The sequence below is a fragment of the Oncorhynchus mykiss genome, chromosome 26, assembly GCF_013265735.2.
Source record: "Oncorhynchus mykiss isolate Arlee chromosome 26, USDA_OmykA_1.1, whole genome shotgun sequence".
Classification (NCBI taxonomy): domain Eukaryota; kingdom Metazoa; phylum Chordata; class Actinopteri; order Salmoniformes; family Salmonidae; genus Oncorhynchus; species Oncorhynchus mykiss.
In genome coordinates this window covers 44,834,785-44,854,387 of record NC_048590.1, presented here as the reverse complement: position 1 = coordinate 44,854,387, position 19,603 = coordinate 44,834,785, and the positions used below count along the sequence as shown (strand labels likewise).

The 19,603-nt window shown below is 46.0% G+C and overlaps 1 protein-coding gene across 3 annotated transcripts in view; it reads left to right on the top strand.

The window, feature by feature from the left end:
* The window catches only part of LOC110506903 (A disintegrin and metalloproteinase with thrombospondin motifs 17), a 217,665-nt gene that overhangs the window by 68,645 nt on the left and 129,417 nt on the right, over positions 1-19,603 (top strand). For all 3 annotated transcript variants that reach the window (XM_036964481.1, XM_036964482.1, XM_036964480.1), the window contains exon 6: positions 4,092-4,249. In XM_036964481.1, the coding sequence (XP_036820376.1) occupies positions 4,092-4,249 (158 nt within the window). The remainder of the gene's footprint in view (positions 1-4,091; positions 4,250-19,603) is intronic.

Here is a 19,603-nt window from a genome sequence, read left to right as displayed (position 1 = left end):
CTACTGGTGAGCGCTACTACTCCTGTCTCTCCTTCAAGATCCTGCACTACCTTGTCGGTCCATCTACGCTGGACCGGTTCGTCAGCTTCCTGCAGTGCCTTAATAGACTCTGGGGCGGAGGGCTGTTTTATGGACGAGACCTGGGCTCGGGAACATGACATTCCTCTCAGACAGTTAAGGGAGTCCACGGCCTTGTTCGCCCTGGATGGTAGTCCTCTCCCCAGGATTCAGTGTGAGACGCTACCTTTAACCCTCACTGTTTCTGGTAATCATAGCGAAACCATTTCTTTTTTAATTTTTTGTTCACCTTTTACACCTGTTGTTTTGGGCCATCCCTGGCTAGTTTGTCATAATCCTTCTATTAATTGGTCTAGTAATTCTATCCTCTCCTGGAACGTCTCTTGTCATGTGAAATGTTTAATGTCTGCTATCCCTCCTGTTTCCTCTATCTCTTCTTCACAGGAGGAGCCTGGTGATTTGACAGGGGTGCCGGAGGAATATCACGATCTGCGCACGGTGTTCAGTCGGTCCAGGGCCACCTCTCTTCCTCCACACCGGTCGTATGATTGTAGTATTGATCTCCTTCCGGGAACCACTCCCCCCCGGGGTAGACTATACTCTCTGTCGGCTCCCGAACGTAAGGCTCTCGAAGATTATTTGTCTGTAGCTCTTGCCGCCGGTACCATAGTCCCCTCCTCCTCTCCCGCCGGAGCGGGGTTTTTTTTTGTTAAGAAGAAGGACGGGTCCCTGCGCCCCTGCATAGATTATCGAGGGCTGAATGACATAACAGTGAAGAATCGTTATCCGCTTCCTCTTATGTCTTCAGCCTTCGAGATCCTGCAGGGAGCCAGGTTTTTCACTAAGTTGGACCTTCGTAACGCTTACCATCTCGTGCGCATCAGGGAGGGGGACGAGTGGAAGACGGCGTTTAACACTCCGTTAGGGCACTTTGAATACCGGGTTCTTCCTTTTGGCCTCGCTAACGCTCCAGCTGTCTTTCAGGCATTAGTCAATGATGTCCTGAGAGACATGCTGAACATCTTTGTTTTCGTTTACCTTGACGATATCCTGATTTTTTCACCGTCACTCCAGATTCATGTTCAGCACGTTCGACGTGTCCTCCAGCGCCTTTTAGAGAATTGTCTTTTTGTGAAGGCTGAGAAGTGCACTTTTCATGCCTCCTCCGTCACATTTCTCGGTTCTGTTATTTCCGCTGAAGGCATTAAGATGGATCCCGCTAAGGTCCAAGCTGTCATTGATTGGCCCGTCCCTAAGTCACGCGTCGAGCTGCAGCGCTTTCTCGGCTTCGCGAACTTCTATCGTCGTTTCATCCGTAATTTCGGTCAGGTGGCAGCTCCTCTCACAGCCCTTACTTCTGTCAAGACGTGCTTTAAGTGGTCCGTTTCCGCCCAGGGAGCTTTTGATCTCCTCAAGAATCGTTTTACATCCGCACCTATCCTTGTTACACCTGACGTCTCTAGACAGTTCGTTGTCGAGGTTGACGCGTCAGAGGTGGGCGTGGGAGCCATTCTTTCTCAGCGCTCCCTCTCTGACGACAAGGTCCACCCTTGCGCGTATTTTTCTCATCGCCTGTCGCCGTCGGAACGTAACTATGATGTGGGAAACCGCGAACTGCTCGCCATCCGCTTAGCCCTAGGCGAATGGCGACAGTGGTTGGAGGGGGCGACCGTTCCTTTTGTCGTTTGGACCGACCATAGGAACCTTGAGTACATCCGTTCTGCCAAACGACTTAATGCGCGTCAGGCGCGCTGGGCGCTGTTTTTCGCTCGTTTCGAGTTCGTGATTTCTTATCGTCCGGGCTCTAAGAACACCAAGCCTGATGCTTTATCTCGTCTCTTCAGTTCTTCAGTAGCCTCCACTGACCCCGAGGGGATTCTCCCTGAGGGGCGTGTTGTCGGGTTGACTGTCTGGGGAATTGAGAGGCAGGTAAAGCAAGCACTCACTCACACTCCGTCGCCGCGCGCTTGTCCTAGGAACCTTCTTTTCGTTCCCGTTCCTACTCGTCTGGCCGTTCTTCAGTGGGCTCACTCTGCCAAGTTAGCCGGCCACCCTGGCGTTCGGGGTACGCTTGCTTCCATTCGCCAGCGTTTTTGGTGGCCCACCCGGGAGCATGACACGCGTCGTTTCGTGGCTGCTTGTTCGGTCTGCGCGCAGACTAAGTCCGGTAACTCCCCTCCTGCCGGCCGTCTCAGGCCGCTTCCCATTCCCTCTCGACCGTGGTCTCACATCGCCTTAGATTTTGTCACCGGACTGCCTTCGTCAGCGGGAAAGACTGTTATTCTTACGGTTGTCGACAGGTTCTCTAAGGCGGCTCATTTTATTCCCCTTGCTAAGCTTCCTTCTGCTAAAGAGACGGCACAAATCATCATCGAGAATGTTTTCAGAATTCATGGCCTTCCGTCAGACGTCGTTTCGGACAGAGGTCCGCAATTCACGTCTCAATTTTGGAGGGAGTTTTGCCGTTTGATTGGGGCTTCCGTCAGTCTCTCTTCCGGCTTTCACCCCCAGTCTAACGGTCAAGCAGAACGGGCCAATCAGACTATTGGTCGCATCTTACGCAGTCTTTCTTTTCGCAACCCTGCGTCTTGGTCAGAACAGCTCCCCTGGGCAGAATACGCCCACAACTCGCTTCCTTCGTCTGCGACCGGGCTATCTCCTTTTCAGAGTAGCCTCGGGTACCAGCCTCCGCTGTTCTCATCTCAGTTCGCCGAGTCCAGCGTCCCCTCCGCTCAGGCTTTTGTCCAACGTTGCGAGCGCACCTGGAAGAGGGTCAGGTCTGCACTTTGCCGTTATAGGGCGCAGACTGTGAGGGCTGCTAATAAGCGTAGAACAAAGAGTCCTAGATATTGTCGCGGTCAGAGAGTTTGGCTCTCCACTCAGAACCTTCCCCTTAAGACCGCTTCTCGCAAGTTGACCCCGCGGTTCATTGGTCCGTTCCGGATTTCTCAGATCATTAATCCTGTCGCAGTTCGACTTCTTCTTCCGCGATATCTTCGTCGCGTCCACCCGGTCTTCCATGTCTCCTGTGTCAAGCCCGTTCTTCGCGCCCCCGCTCGTCTCCCCCCCCCCCCCCCCCCATCCTTGTCGAGGGCGCACCCATCTACAGGGTCCGTAGGATTTTGGACATGCGTCCTCGGGGCCGTGGTCATCAGTACCTAGTAGATTGGGAGGGGTACGGTCCTGAGGAGAGGAGTTGGGTTCCCTCTCGGGACGTGCTGGACCGTGCGCTGATCGATGATTTCCTCCGTTGCCGCCAGGTTTCCTCCTCGAGTGCGCCAGGAGGCGCTCGGTGAGTGGGGGGGTACTGTCATGTATTGTCATGTTGTGTCTTGTTTCTGTCCTTTCCCTTCACCCTGTCTCCCTCTGCTGGTCGTTATTAGGTTACCTTTTCTCCCCCTCTTTCCCCCAGCTGTTCCTTGTCTCCTCCTAACTACCTCGTCACCCCTTTTCCCACCTGTTCCCTTTTTCCCTCTGATTAGTCCTCTATATCTCTCTCTGTTTTTGTTTCTGTCTTTGTCGGATTCTCGTTTGTGTTACTCATGCCTGAACCAGACTATCGTCGTGTTTGCTGCTACCTTGTCCTGTCCTGTCGGAATCTGCCTGCTCAGCTAACCTTGTCCTGTCCTGTCGGAATCTGCCTGTCCATCTGAGCCTACGTGTGTTTCGTCATTAAAGAAACTCTGTTTTGTTAATTCGCTTTTGGGTCCTCATTCACGCACCTGACACGGTCGATGTCGCCCTTATGCACAGTTCTAGGATCAGCTTGGAAAAGGCTCAACAGACTTTTGGCTAGCTTTCTTGAGGACACTTCATCCTAATACAAGGGCTTTTGTCACTTCTCCTCTTTCCACAGAGAGGGAGAGCTCCTATCAATTCTCCTCTATTATTGTCTCCTTGTTTCTTGTCTCCTTTCCTCTTCTCCTTCCCTGACCCTGTGTGTGATGCTGTTCAGTTTTCTCCACAGGACAGGCTGAAGATGGGCCACCACGGAGAGAGGGCTCTGGAAAGATTATGTCCTCATCTCCTCTCATTATCTCCTTGTCTTGCTTCCTTCCCTGTTTCCTCTAAAGGACAAGCTGAAAGTGGGCCACCACGGAGAAAGGGCCCTGGAGAGCTTCTGTCAGTGGCAGTGGGAGGAGTACGGCGGCCCCCGTTACTTAGGCAACAATTACGTGCCCGGGGGCAGGGATGACATCCCACCTGTGGACACGGCCGTGCTCGTCACTAGGTAACTGTCATTGTCACTGTCACGCTTCCAATCACACTGTCACTGTCCAGGACTGGCACTGTTGTCACTGTGTATCTGATATAGTCTCCTGCTCTCTCTGCCTGCTCTCTCTCTCTCTCTCTCTCCCAGCTCTCTCTCCATTTCAATTTCAATTCAATGGGCTTTATAGGCAAGGGCCAAAGCAAGTGAAATAGATAATAAACAAAAGTGAAATAAATAATAAAAAAATGAACAGTAAACATTACACTCAAAGTTCAAAAGAATAAAGACATTTCAAATGTCACAAATAGTTCAAGTACAAAAGGAAAAATAAATAAACATAAATATTGGTTTTATTTCCAAAGGTGTTTGTTCTTCACTGGTTGCCCTTTTCTTGTGGCAACAGGTCACAAATCTTGCTGCTGTGATGGCACACTGGTATTTCACCCAGTAGATATGGGAGTTTATTAAAATGTGATTTGTTTTTGAATTCTTTGTGGATCTGTGTAATCTGAGGGAAATATGTATCTCTAATATGGTCATACATTGGGCAGGAGGTTAGGAAGTACAGCTCAGTTTCCACCCCATTTTGTGGGCAGTGAGCACATAGCCTGTCTTCTTTTGAGAGCCAGGTCTGTCTACGGCGGCCTTTCTCAATAGCAAAGCTATGCTCACTAAGTCTGTACATAGTCAAAGCTTTCCTTAAGTTTGGGTCAGTCACAGTGGTCAGGTATTCTGCCACTTTGTACTCTCTGTTTAGGGCCAAATAGCATTCTAGTTTGCTCTGTTTTTTTGTTAATTCTTTCCAATGTGTCAAGTAATTATCTTTTAGTTTTCTCATGATTTGGTTGGGTCTAATTGTGCTGCTGTCCTGGGGCTCTGTAGGGTGTGTTTGTGTTTGTGAACAGAGCCCCAGGACCAGCTTGCTTAGGGGACTCTCCTCCAGGTTCATCTCTCTGTAGGTAATGGCTTTGTTATGGAAGGTTTGGGAATCGCTTCCTTTTAGGTGGTTATAGAATTTAACGGCTCTTTTCTGGATTTTGATAATTAGTGGGTATCGGCCTAATTCTGCTCTGCATGCATTATTTGGTGTTCTACGTTGTACACGGAGGATATTCTTGCAGAATTCTGCATGCAGAGTCTCAATTTGGTGTTTGTCCCATTTTGTGAAGTCTTGGTTGGTGAGCGGACCCCAGACCTCACAACCGTAAAGGGCAATGGGCTCTATGACTGATTCAAGTATTTTTAGCCAGATCCTAATTGGTACGTTGAAATGTATGTTTCTTTTGATTGCATAGAATTCCCTTCTTGCCTTGTCTCTCAGATCGTTCACAGCTTTGTGGAAGTTACCTGTGGCGCTGATGTTTAGGCCAAGGTATGTATAGTTTTTTTGTGTGCTCTAGGGCAACAGTGTCTAGATGGAATTTGTATTTCTGGTCCTGGCGACTGGACCTTTTTTGGAACACCATTATTTTGGTCTTACTGAGATTTACTGTCAGGGCCCAGGTCTGACAGAATCTGTGCAGAAGATCTAGGTGCTGCTGTAGGCCCTCCTTGGTTGGTGCCTAAGCACCAGATCATCAGCAAACAGTAGACATTTGACTTCGGATTCTAGTAGGGTGAGGCCAGGTGCTGCAGACTTTTCTAGTGCCCGCGCCAATTCGTTGATATATATGTTGAAGAGGGTGGGGCTTAAGCTGCATCCCTGTCTCACCCCACGACCCAGTGTGAAAAAATGTGTGTGTTTTTTGCCAATTTTAACCGCACACTTGTTGTTTGTGTACATGGATTTTATAATGTCATATATTTTACCCGCAATACCACTTTCCATCAATTTGTATAGCAAACCCTCAAAAGCCTTTGATTGAGTCGAATGCTTTTTTGAAATCAACAAAGCATGAGAAGACTTTCGCTTTTGTTTTGGTTTGTTTGGTTGTTAATTAGGGTGTACAGGGTGAATATATGGTCTGTTGTACGGTAATTTGGTAAAAAGCCAATTTTACATTTGCTCAGTACATTGTTTGAGGAAATGTACGAGGGTCAAATTTGTCTCCACTTTTGTCGATTGGGGTGATCAGTCCTTGGTTCCAAATATTGGGGAAGATGCCAGAGCTAAGGATGATGTTAAAGAGTTTTAGAATAGCTAATTGGAATTTGTTGTCTGTATATTTGATAATTTCATTAAGGATACCATCAACACCACAGGCCTTTTTGGGTTGGAGGGTTTTTATTTTGTCCTGTAACTCATTCAAGGTAATTGGAGAATCCAGTGGGTTCTGGTAGTCTTTAATAGTTGATTCTAAGATTTGTATTTTAATCATGTATATGTTTTTGCTCTTTATTCTTTGTTATAGAGCCAAAAAGATTGGAGAAGTGGTTTACCCATACATCTCCATTTTGGATAGATAATTCTTCGTGTTGTTGTTTGTTTAGTGTTATCCAATTTTCCCAGAAGTGGTTAGAGTCTATGGATTCTTCAATTACATTGAGCTGATTTCTGACGTGCTCTTCCTTCTTTTTCCGTAGTGTATTTCTGTATTGTTTTAGTGATTCACCATAGTGAAGGCGTAGACTCAGGTTTTCCAGGTCTCTATGTTTTTGGTTGGGCAGGTTTCTCAATTTCTTTCTTTGATTTTTGCATTCTTCATCAAACCATTTGTCATTGTTGTTCATTTTCTTTGGTTTTCTATTTGAGATTTTTTAGATTTGATAGGGAAGCTGAGAGGTCAAATATACTGTTAAGATTTTCTACTGCCAAGTTTACACCTTCACTATTACAGAGGAATGTTTTACCCAGGAAATTGTCTATAAGGGATTGAATTTGTTGTTGCCTAATTGTTTTTTGGTAGGTTTCCAAACTGCATTCCTTCCATCTATAGCATTTCTTAATTTTACTCAGTTCCTTTGGCTTTGATGCCTCGTGATTGAGTATTGCTCTGTTCAAGTGGACTGTGATTTTGCTGTGGTCTGATAGGGGTGTCAGTGGGCTGACTGTGAAAGCTCTGAGAGACACTGGGTTGAGGTCAGTGATAAAGTAGTCTACAGTACTACTGCCAAGAGATGAGCTATAGGTGTGCCTACCATAGGAGTCCCCTCGAAGCCTACCGTTGACTATGTACATACCCAGCGTGCGACAGAGCTGCAGGAGTTGTGACCCATTTTTGTTGGTTATGTTGTCATAGTTGTGCCTAGTGGGGCATATGTGGGAGGGAATGCTGTCACCTCCAGGCAGGTGTTTGTCCCCCTGTGTGCTGAGGGTGTCAGGTTCTTGTCCGGTTCTGGCATTTAGGTCGCCACAGACTAGTACATGTCCCTGGGCCTGGAAATGATTGATTTCCCCCTCCAGGATGGAGAAGCTGCCTTCATTAAAGTATGGGGATTCTAGTGGGGGGATATAGGCAGCACACAGGAGGACATATTTCTCTGTTAAGATAATTTCCTTTTGAATTTCTAGCCAAATGAAAAATGTTCCTGTTTTGATTAATTTAATGGAGTGAGTTAGGTCTGCTCTATACCAAATTAGCATACCCCCTGAGTCCCTTCCCTGTTTCACACCTGGTAGTTTGGTGGATGGGACTACCAGCTCTCTGTAACCTAGAGGGCAACCAGTGGGTCCGTCCCCTCTGTACCAAGTTTCTTTCAGGATGACAATGTCTGTATTACCGATTTCTTTGGTGAAGTCCGGGTTCCTGCTCTTTAGGCCAAAGGCAGGTGACCTCAGGCCTTGGATATTCCAGGATGATATAGTGAAGGCTTTTTGTTCCATAAAGTGTCCAATGTTGTTGGTCATGTTTTGGCCTCAGGCCAGTAATTGTGAGCAGAGCCTGCTTAGCATCTGGTACATGCCATTGGCTTGTGCAAGTGTAAGAGTGGGGGTTGGGCCTGTTTGCCCGCTCACTACCTGGGCATATGTGTGACTTCCATGTTGAGGCCCTCTTTGTGGGGGTGGGGTGCATGGGGTGGGCAGGAGTGGCATAGGTCTGATCTGAGGGGGCCTAAATGGGGTGTGGGCATGGTTGACGTGGGGGGGGGGGGTGTTGATTGGTTGGGGTGGGGGTGTGGATGTGTCTGGGGGTGCTGTGGTCTGGATGTAGGTCCTCTTGCCGTGGGTCCTCTATGTGTAGGTCCAGGGGGGGTCCTGCAGGTCTTGGAGGGTGTCTCGCTAGTCTGGGTGGGGTGTTGGGGATACGTTTGAGAGAAACTAACAAATGTCAAATCATATTTTTCAATGAGATGGCCAGTCAATTTGAGAAACGTTATTGTGTATTCTACGTAATGACGCAGTTTTACGTTATTACGTAATGACATCATCACGCAATGACATCACAACGTGTATTTAGCAACTTTTAGCAACAAATTGACCTGCCTCTAGCAACTTCCCCTGAAAATTAGTTGGCAACACTGGCTGCAATCTGACGTGCAGTTAACTCTAATGAACTTATCCTCTGCAGCAGAGGTAACTCTGGGTCTTCATTTCCTGTTGCGGTCCTCATGAGAAACAGTTTCATCATAGCGCTTTTCCACATTGACTGACCTTCATGTTTTAAAGTAATGATGGACTGTTGTTTCTCTTTGCTTATTTGAGCTGTTCTTGCCATAATATGGACTTGGTCTTTTACCAAATAGAGCTATGTTCTGTATACCACCTCTCCCTTGTCACAACACAACTGATTGGCTCAAATGCATTAAGAAGAAAAGAAATTCCACAAATTAACTTTTAACAAGGCACACCTGTTAATTGAAATGCATTCCAGGTGACTACCTCGTGAAGTTGGTTGAGAGGATGCCAAGAGTGTGCAAAGCTGTCATCAATGCAAAGGGTGGCTATTTTAAAGAATCTCAAATATAAAATATATTTTGATTTGTTTAACACTTTTTGGGTTACTACATGATTCACATGTGTTATTTCATGATTTTGATGTCTTGTAGAAAATAGTAAAATGTAGAAAATAGTAAAAATAAAGAAAAACCCTTGAATGAGTAGGTATCCAAACTATATGACGAAAAATTGTGGGACCAACAGCAATAAGGCATCAATAATAGTCATAGAAGTAGTAGTAGTGGAAATGGGAATACCATTAACAGGAACTACAACAATTGTCACGCCCTGGCCTTAGTTATCTTTGTTTTCTTTATTATTTTGGTTAGGCCAGGGTGTGACATGGGTGATTTATTGTGTTCGTCTTGTCTAGGGGTTTATTAGATTCTCCTTCCCAGGAAGCAGGCCGTGACAACAATAATACTAATGAGAATAATAATAATAATAATAATAATACATTAAAGTAATAGTAATAGGCCAGTCTCAACATGATTAAGTAGCCAAATAACATGGTATGGCCACATGGCATGGTATGAAAGCCACATGACATGGTATTAAAGCCACATGACATGGTATGAAAGCCACACGACATGGTATGAAAGCCACATGGCATGGTATGAAAGCCACATGGCATGGTATGAAAGCCACATGACATGGTATGAAAGCCACACAACATGGTATGAATGCCACATGACAAAGTTTGATGGTCCCATGTGTAACTAACTATGTGTTGTTGTTTCTGTCGTACTACTTTGCTTTATCTTAAAGGTGAAATAATTGTATTTATTTTTTAAATTACATTGCACTTTTCACTGTCTGTCCTCAGGTTATGGTAGGAGGATGCATATTTGGCTGCCAAAGCTGCACATTGAGGCTTTTCACACAATAAATTCTTTGTACTTAATTATAATTTTGGGAAAGAAATATTCTCTTAGGTCTGAGTATTCCTCACAGTATTATGGGAAATACATCTCTGTCTGTACCTCTCCCCTGGAGCAGAGTGAGCACAGCCTGTCCTCTCTGGGCAGCCAGGTGTGCCTCTATAGACAGACTGTGCTCACTGAGTCTGTACCTCTCCCCTGGAGCAGAGTGAGCACAGCCTGTCCTCTCTGGGCAGCCAGGTTTGCCTCTATAGCCAGACTGTGCTCACTGAGTCTGTACCTCTCCCCTGGAGCAGAGTGAGCACAGCCTGTCCTCTCTGGGCAGCCAGGTTTGCCTCTATAGCCAGACTGTGCTCACTGAGTCTGTACCTAGTCAGTGTTTTACTCAGTTTTCTATCAGTCACAGTGGTCAGATAGTCTGCCACCAGTCTGTTTAGAGCCAAAGAGCGTTGATTTGTTGTGGTGTCTTTCTAATAGGTGATATATTTTTATTTTTGCTTTGATGATTTGGTTGGGCCAGCCTTTCTGTGTGCAGTCCTGAGGCTCTATGGGTTGGTTTGGTTAGTGAACTGAGCCTCAGAACCAGCTGGCTAAGGGGACTCTTCTCATGTTTCATCTCTTGACATTGTAGGGCTGTGTGATGGAATGTTTCGGGGTAGCTTGTTTTAATTAAGATGGTAGTAAAATTTGACGGTTCTTTTTTCTAATAGAATTCCATCTATTCTCTCTCTCTCTCTGTCTCTCTCTCTCTCTCTCCTCTCTTTCTTTCTCTCAATGTGTCTATCTCTTTCTCTCTCCCTCCCCCCTCTCTCTCTCTCTCTCTCTCTCTCTCTCAGTCTGTCTCTCTCTTTCCCTCTCCCTCTGTCTCTCACCCTGTCTCTCACTCTCTCTCTCCCTCTCTCTCTCTCTCCTCTCTTTCTCTCTCCATCTCCCTCTCTCTCTCTCTTTTTCTCTCTCTCTCTTTCTCTCCATATCCCTCTCTCTCTGCCTCTCTCTCTCTCCCTCTCTCTTTCTTCTTCTCTCTCCTTCTCCTTCTCCCTCTTTCTCTCTTTCTTTTTCTTTCTCCTTCTCGCTCCATCTCCCTCTCTCCATTCTCTCTCTCCCCCTCTCTCCACCTCGCTCTCTCCCGATACCCCCCTCTCTCTCTCTCTCTCTCTCTCTCTCTCTCTCTCTCTCTGTCTGTCTCTCTCTTTCCCTCTCCCTCTGTCTCTCTCCCTCCCCGTCTCTATCTCCCTCTCCATCTGTCTCTCACCCTGTCTCTCACTGTCTCTCCCTCTCTCTCTCCTCTCTTTCTCTCTCATCTCCCTCTCTGTCTCTTTTTCTCTCTCTCTTTTTCTCTCCATCTCCCTCTCTCTCTGCCTCTCTCTCTCTCTCTCTCTCCCTCTCTGCCTCTCTCCCTCTCTCTTTCTTCTTCTCTCTCCTTCTCCTTCTCCCTTTTTCTCTCTTTCTTTTTCTCTCTCCTTCTCGCTCCATCTCCCTCTCTCCCTCTCTCTCTCCCTCTCTCTCCCCCTCCCTCTCCCTCTCCCTCTCCCTCTCCCTCTCCCTCTCCCTCTCCCTCTCCCTCTCTCTCTCTTTCTCTTTCTCTTTCTCTTTCTCTTTCTCTCGCTCTCTGTCTCTCCCTCCTCTCCGTCTCTGTCTCCCTCTCTCTCCCTGTCTCTCTCGCGCTCTCTCTCTCCCTGTCTCTCTCTCTCTCTCTCCCTCTCTCTCTGTCTCTCTCTCTCCCTCTCTGTCTCTCCCCCTCTCTCTTTCTTCTTCTCTCTCATTCTCCCTCTTTCTCTTTCTTTTTATCTCTCCTTCTCGCTCCATCTCCCTCTCTCCCCCTCTCTCTCTCTTTCCCTCCATCTCCCTCTTCCCCGCTCTCTCCCTCTTTCTTTTTTCTCCATCTCCGTCTCTCTCTCTCTCTCTCACTCTCTCTCTCTCTCTCTCTCTCCCTGTCTCTTTCTTTCTCTCACTGTCTCTCTGTCGGTTTCTCTCTTTCTCTCTCCCACTGTCTCTCTGTCTGTCTCTCTCTTTCTCTCTCCCACTGTCTCTCCCTCTGTCTCTCCCTTTGTCTCTTTTTTCTATTAGAATTCTATCTATACTCTCTCTCTCTCCCTGTCGCTTTCTTTATCTCTCTCTCTGTCTCTCTCTCTGTCTCTCTCTCCCTCTCCCTCTCTCTCTCCCTCCCTCTCTCTCTCTCTCTCTGTCTCTCTCTTTCTGTTTCTCCTTCTCGCTCCATCTCCCTCTCTCTCTCTCTCTCCCTCTCCCCCTCTCTCTCACTCACTCCCTCTGTCTCTCTCTCTCTCTTTCTCTCTCTGTCCTTGGCTGTATTGTATTATCTTTTTCCTACATTATTCAGGTCAGACAGTTGGTCCACAGGAACTGTCTGATTATTCTTCCTGTCTGTAAAGCTGTAGCATATATTGCTCCTCTTCGTGGCCATGGTGGTTTTAATCAATTAGCCCATTAGCACATCTCTCTTGCACGCATGCGCACACACACACACACACACACACACACACACACACACACACACACACACACTCACACGCACTCTCTCTCTCTCTCATTCCTAATTCTTAATTAGGCATTATTACCTGTTCTAATTTGGGCCGGGAGGTGAAAGGTTTCATTTGGTTTCAACAAGCACTCATATAGCCTGTCAGATCGTATCCTGTCATCCTGCACCGTAAAACAAATCTGGTTGTTTCAACTAAATATTATTAAGTAAGTAGTTCTACAGCCTTCTTTACTGAACCTTTCGGTCAAGGTGTTACCTGAACATAACATTTTTAGTTGGCCCAAACTTGGCCCAAAAACGTAGGCAAAAATTCTGTCAACTTAAAATGTATTTACTCAATCAGTGTCATATGTCCATTCAACTAGAAATACAGTACTTTTAACATACAATGTTTTCAACTTACAGATTTGGCACACGTTGACTACATTGTGCATGTGGTAGTTAACGGGGAGCAGAGAGGAGAGAAGAGAGGAGAGAGGGGAGAGAGAGGAGAGATGGGAGAGAGAGGAGAGATTGGAGGGGGGAGCAGAGAGGAGAGGAGAGGAGAAGGGAGGGAGGGGAGAGAGAGGAGAGATGGGAGGGGGGAGCATAGAGGAGAGGAGAGGAGAAGGGAGGGAGGGGAGAGATGGGAGGGGGGAGCAGAGAGGAGAGAAGAGAGGAGAGAGGGGAGAGAGAGGAGAGATGGGAGAGAGAGGAGAGATGGGAGAGAGAGGAGAGATGGGAGAGAGAGGAGAGATTGGAGGGGGGAGCAGAGAGGAGAGGAGAGGAGAAGGGAGGGAGAGGAGAGGAAGATGTGGGCAAATTTAGAGCGTGTCACTTCATGCTCCGGTTTCCCTTCTCACTGACGGCTGATCTGGCTGAGCTGAGACGCCGTGTGTATGTCAGGGTGTGTGGGCATCTGTCTGGGATGTGTGTGTCTGCTGTACTGTAACACTCAGAGGAGAGGGGTAATCTCTATGTCACGCCTGTCACTGTAGACTTCCTCGTCTCCAACAACTCATTACCTGCCTCTCAGGAGATTACATGACATGTGATACTGTCCTGTATCTGTCTGAGACAGTCTAATGTCTGCCTATCTGCTCTCAGTATGTAACTGATACTGTACTAGTTGGATCATTTCTAGGGATTCGGGAGACATCTTAACAGGAAAGAATCTCTGTGTTCAGCCTCCCCCTCGCCATGCCCTCTCCCCTCCGCCCTCTCCCCAGCCTCCCCCGCACCATGCCCTCTCCCCTCCGCCCAGCCTCCCCCTCACCATGCCCTCTCCCCTCCACCCAGCCATGCCCTCTACCCAGCCTCCCCCTCACCATGCCCTTTCCCCTCCGCCCAGCCTCCCCTCACCATGCCCTCTCCCCTCCGCCCAGCCTCCCCTCACCATGCCCTCTCCCCTCCGCCCAGCCTCCCCTCACCATGCCCTCTCCCCTCCGCCCAGCCTCCCCCTCGCCATGCCCTCTCCCCTCCGCCCAGCCTCCCCCTCGCCATGCCCTCTCCCCTCCGCCCAGCCTCCCCCTCGCCATGCCCTCTCCCCTCCGCCCAGCCTCCCCTCACCATGCCCTTTCCCCTCCGCCCAGCCTCCTCCTCGTCATGCCCTCTCCCCTCCGCCCAGCCTCCCCCTCGCCATGCCATCTCCCCTCCGCCCAGCCTCCCCCTCACCATGCCCTCTCCCCTCCGCCCAGCCTCCCCCTGTCACTCACTCTCCTCCTCTCCACATCAAACGAGTGTTCTGCGTCTCCAGCTGGCTCGTCAGCCCCCCGGCTGTTTGTTAAATCCACTTTACCTCACAGTCCGAGACAGCCCATGCCATCAGACCAGGAGGGCAGCAGTACAACCCATTACTAGTTGTTAGACGTTAGTGGGATATGTGGCAGACCGCAGGGAGGGAGAAAGAAAGAACGAGGGTGTGACAGAGTGAGATAAGGTATTGGTGGCCCCAGCAGGACTCAAACCCACAACCTTTGTTGTTGCAAGAACCATGCTCTACCAACTGAGCCACACAGGACAACTTCCTCTTCAGTGTTGTCAGTGAGGTCTAGTACAGCTGTAGTGACTCTGTCTTCTCCATACTTAGAAAAGAGGCTGAATCAGTTCAGCAGTCTGCCTAGGATGACATCACAGCGCTCTACTCCCTCCTCACCTGTTAGTCATAGACTTCAAATTAACCTCCACTCTCCCAAATCACAGGGTTACTAATGGCAGTGACCCACCCCTGTACTGCCACTCTACTAACATAGGAACTACACTATCACACACACACACCACACCACACACACAGAGTAAGTAGAGGAAGTGCAGTAGACTGATTTAGATCCTGTTGAGGTTTGGTGGGTCTGTGGTGTTGGAGGCAGCAGCTGCTCTTGGCCTTCTAGCATGAAGGGAGTGTGTATATGTGTGTGTGTGGTGCATGTGTGCATGTGTGTGTGTGCATGTGTGTGTGTGCATGTGTGTGTGTGCATGTGTGTGTGTGTGTGTGTTTTGGCTCAGGCTTGTTAACAGAGTTCAAAGGCATCTCTGGTTTGAACCCACCTGGACCGTACAGATGGGTCATTAACAGTGTTTTACTAACCAGACCACTATAGAGGAGGAGTAGATATTTAAACTGTAGAGGAGGGCAGATATTTAAACTGTAGAGGAGGGTAGATATTTACACTATAGAGGAGGAGTAGATATTTAAACTGTAGAGGAGGGTAGATATTTACACTGTAGAGGAGGAGTAGATATTTACACTGTAGAGGAGGAGTAGATATTTACACTGTAGAGGGGGTAGATATTTACACTGTAGAGGAGGGTAGATATGTAAACTGTAGAGGAGGGTAGATATTTAAACTGTAGAGGAGGAGTAGATATTTACACTGTAGAGGAGGAGTAGATATTTACACTGTAGAGGGGGTAGATATTTACACTGTAGAGGAGGGTAGATATTTACACTGTAGAGGAGGGTAGATATTTAAACTGTAGAGGAGGGTAGATATTTACACTGTAGAGGAGGGTAGATATTTAAACTGTAGAGGTGGAGTAGATATTTACACTGTAGAGGAGGGTAGATATTTAAACTGTAGAGGAGGGTAGATATTTACACTGTAGAGGAGGGTAGATCTTTAAACTGTAGAGGAGGGCAGATATTTAAACTGTAGAGGAGGGTAGATATTTAAACTGTAGAGGTGGAGTAGATATTTACACTGTAGAGGAGGGTAGATATTTAAACTGTAGAGGTGGAGTAGATATTTACACTGTAGAGGAGGGTAGATATTTAAACTGTAGAGGAGAGTAGATATTTAAACTGTAGAGGAGGGTAGATATTTACACTGTAGAGGAGGGTAGATCTTTACACTGTAGAGGAGGGTAGATATTTAAACTGTAGAGGAGGGTAGATATTTAAACTGTAGAGGAGAGTAGATATTTAAACTGTAGAGGAGGGTAGATCTTTACACTGTAGAGGAGGGTAGATATTTACACTGTAGAGGGGGTAGATATTTACACTGTAGAGGAGGGCAGATCTTTACACTGTAGAGGAGGGTAGATATTTAAACTGTAGAGGAGAGTAGATCTTTAAACTGTAGAGGAGGGTAGATATTTAAACTGTAGAGGAGGGTAGATCTTTACACTGTAGAGGAGGGTAGATATTTACACTGTAGAGGAGGGTAGATCTTTACACTGTAGAGGAGGGTAGATATTTAAACTGTAGAGGAGGGTAGATATTTAAACTGTAGAGGAGAGTAGATATTTAAACTGTAGAGGAGGGTAGATATTTACACTGTAGAGGAGGGTAGATCTTTACACTGTAGAGGAGGGTAGATATTTACACTGTAGAGCAGGGCAGATCTTTACACTGTAGAGGAGGGTAGATATTTAAACTGTAGAGGAGAGTAGATCTTTAAACTGTAGAGGAGGGTAGATATTTAAACTGTAGAGGAGGGTAGATCTTTACACTGTAGAGGAGGGTAGATATTTAAACTGTAGAGGAGGGTAGATCTTTACACTGTAGAGGAGGGTAGATATTTACACTGTAGAGGAGGGTAGATATTTACACTGTAGAGGAGGGTAGATATTTAAACTGTAGAGGAGGGCAGATATTTAAACTGTAGAGGAGGGTAGATATTTAAACTGTAGAGGAGGGTAGATATTTAAACTGTAGAGGAGGGCAGATATTTAAACTGTAGAGGAGGGTAGATATTTAAACTGTAGAGGAGGGTAGATATTTACACTGTAGAGGAGGGCAGATATTTACACTGTAGAGGAGGGCAGATATTTAAACTGTAGAGGAGGGTAGATATTTACACTGTAGAGGAGGGCAGATATTTAAACTGTAGAGGAGGGCAGATATTTACACTGTAGAGGAGGGCAGATATTTAAACTGTAGAGGAGGGTAGATATTTAAACTGTAGAGGAGGGTAGATATTTAAACTGTAGAGGAGGGTAGATATTTACACTGTAGAGGAGGGGCAGATATTTACACTGTAGAGGAGGGTAGATATTTAAACTGTAGAGGAGGAGTACATATTTAAACTGTAGAGGAGGGCAGATATTTAAACTGTAGAGGAGGGCAGATATTTAAACTGTAGAGGAGGGTAGATATTTACACTGTAGAGGAGGGTAGATATTTAAACTGTAGAGGAGGGTAGATATTTAAACTGTAGAGGAGGGTAGATATTTACACTGTAGAGGAGGGTAGATATTTACACTGTAGAGGAGGGTAGATATTTACACTGTAGAGGAGGGTAGATATTTAAACTGTAGAGGAGGGTAGATATTTAAACTGTAGAGGAGGACAGATCTTTAAACTGTAGAGGAGGGTAGATATTTACACTGTAGAGGAGGAGGAGATATTTACACTGTAGAGGTGGAGTAGATCTTTACACTGTAGAGGAGGAGTAGATATTTACACTGTAGAGGAGGGTAGATATTTACACTGTAGAGGAGGGTAGATATTTAAACTGTAGAGGAGGGTAGATATTTAAACTGTAGAGGAGGAGTAGATATTTACACTGTAGAGGAGGGCAGATCTCTAAACTGTAGAGGAGTAGAGGAGGGTAGATATTTACACTGTAGAGGAGGGTAGATCTTTAAACTGTAGAGGAGGGTAGATATTTAAACTGTAGAGGAGGAGTACATATTTAAACTGTAGAGGAGGGCAGATCTTTAAACTGTAGAGGAGGGCAGATATTTAAACTGTAGAGGAGGGTAGATATTTACACTGTAGAGGAGGGTAGATATTTACACTATAGAGGAGGGTAGATATTTAAACTGTAGAGGAGGGCAGATATTTAAACTGTAGAGGAGGGTAGATATTTACACTGTAGAGGAGGGTAGATATTTAAACTGTAGAGGAGGGTAGATATTTAAACTGTAGAGGAGGGTAGATATTTAAACTGTAGAGGAGGGTAGATATTTACACTGTAGAGGAGGGTAGATATTTACACTGTAGAGGAGGGTAGATATTTACACTGTAGAGGAGGGTAGATATTTACACTATAGAGGAGGAGTAGATATTTACACTGTAGAGGAGGGTAGATATTTAAACTGTAGAGGAGGGTAGATATTTAAACTGTAGAGGAGGGTAGATATTTACACTGTAGAGGAGGGTAGATATTTACACTGTAGAGGAGGGTAGATATTTACACTGTAGAGGAGGGTAGATATTTACACTATAGAGGAGGAGTAGATATTTAAACTGTAGAGGAGGGTAGATATTTAAACTGTAGAGGAGGGTAGATATTTACACTGTAGAGGAGGGCAGATCTTTAAACTGTAGAGGAGGGGCAGATATTTACACTGTAGAGGAGGGCAGATATTTAAACTGTAGAGGAGGGTAGATCTTTAAACTGTAGAGGAGGGTAGATATTTAAACTGTAGAGGAGGGTAGATATTTACACTGTAGAGGAGGGTAGATATTTACACTGTAGAGGAGGGGCAGATATTTACACTGTAGAGGAGGGTAGATATTTACACTGTAGAGGAGGGGCAGATATTTACACTGTAGAGGAGGGCAGATCTTTAAACTGTAGAGGAGGGTAGATATTTAAACTGTAGAGGAGGGTAGATATTTACACTGTAGAGGAGGGTAGATATTTACACTGTAGAGGAGGGTAGATATTTACACTGTAGAGGAGGGCAGATCTTTAAACTGTAGAGGAGGGGCAGATATTTACACTGTAGAGGAGGGTAGATCTTTAAACTGTAGAGGTGGGGCAGATCTTTAAACTGTAGAGGAGGGTAGATATTTAAACTGTAGAGGAGGGTAGATATTTACACTGTAGAGGAGGGTAGATATTTACACTGTAGAGGAGGGGCAGATATTTACACTGTAGAGGAGGGTAGATATTTACACTGTAGAGGAGGGGCAGATATTTACACTGTAGAGGAGGGCAGATCTTTAAACTGTAGAGGAGGGTAGATATTTAAACTGTAGAGGAGGGTAGATATTTACACTGTAGAGGAGGGCAGATCTTTAAACTGTAGAGGAGGGGCAGATATTTACACTGTAGAGGAGGGTAGATATTTACACTGTAGAGGAGGGTAGATATTTAAACTGTAGAGGAGGGCAGATATTTAAACTGTAGAGGAGGGTAGATATTTAAACTGTAGAGGAGGGTAGATCTTTACACTGTAGAGGAGGGTAGATATTTACACTGTAGAGGAGGGTAGATCTTTAAACTGTAGAGGAGGGTAGATATTTACACTGTAGAGGAGGGTAGATCTTTAAACTGTAGAGGAGGGTAGATATTTACACTGTAGAGGAGGGTAGATCTTTACACTGTAGAGGAGGGTAGATCTTTAAACTGTAGAGGAGGGTAGATATTTACACTGTAGAGGAGGAGTAGATATTTAAACTGTAGAGGAGAGTAGATATTTAAACTGTAGAGGAGGGTAGATATTTAAACTGTAGAGGAGGGTAGATCTTTACACTGTAGAGGTGTGGCAGATATTTAAACTGTAGAGGAGGAGTAGATATTTAAACTGTAGAGGAGGAGTAGATATTTACACTGTAGAGGAGGGCAGATCTCTAAACTGTAGAGGAGGGTAGATATTTACACTGTAGAGGAGGGTAGATCTTTAAACTGTAGAGGAGGGTAGATATTTAAACTGTAGAGGAGGAGTACATATTTAAACTGTAGTGGAGGGCAGATCTTTAAACTGTAGAGGAGGGCAGATATTTAAACTGTAGAGGAGGGTAGATA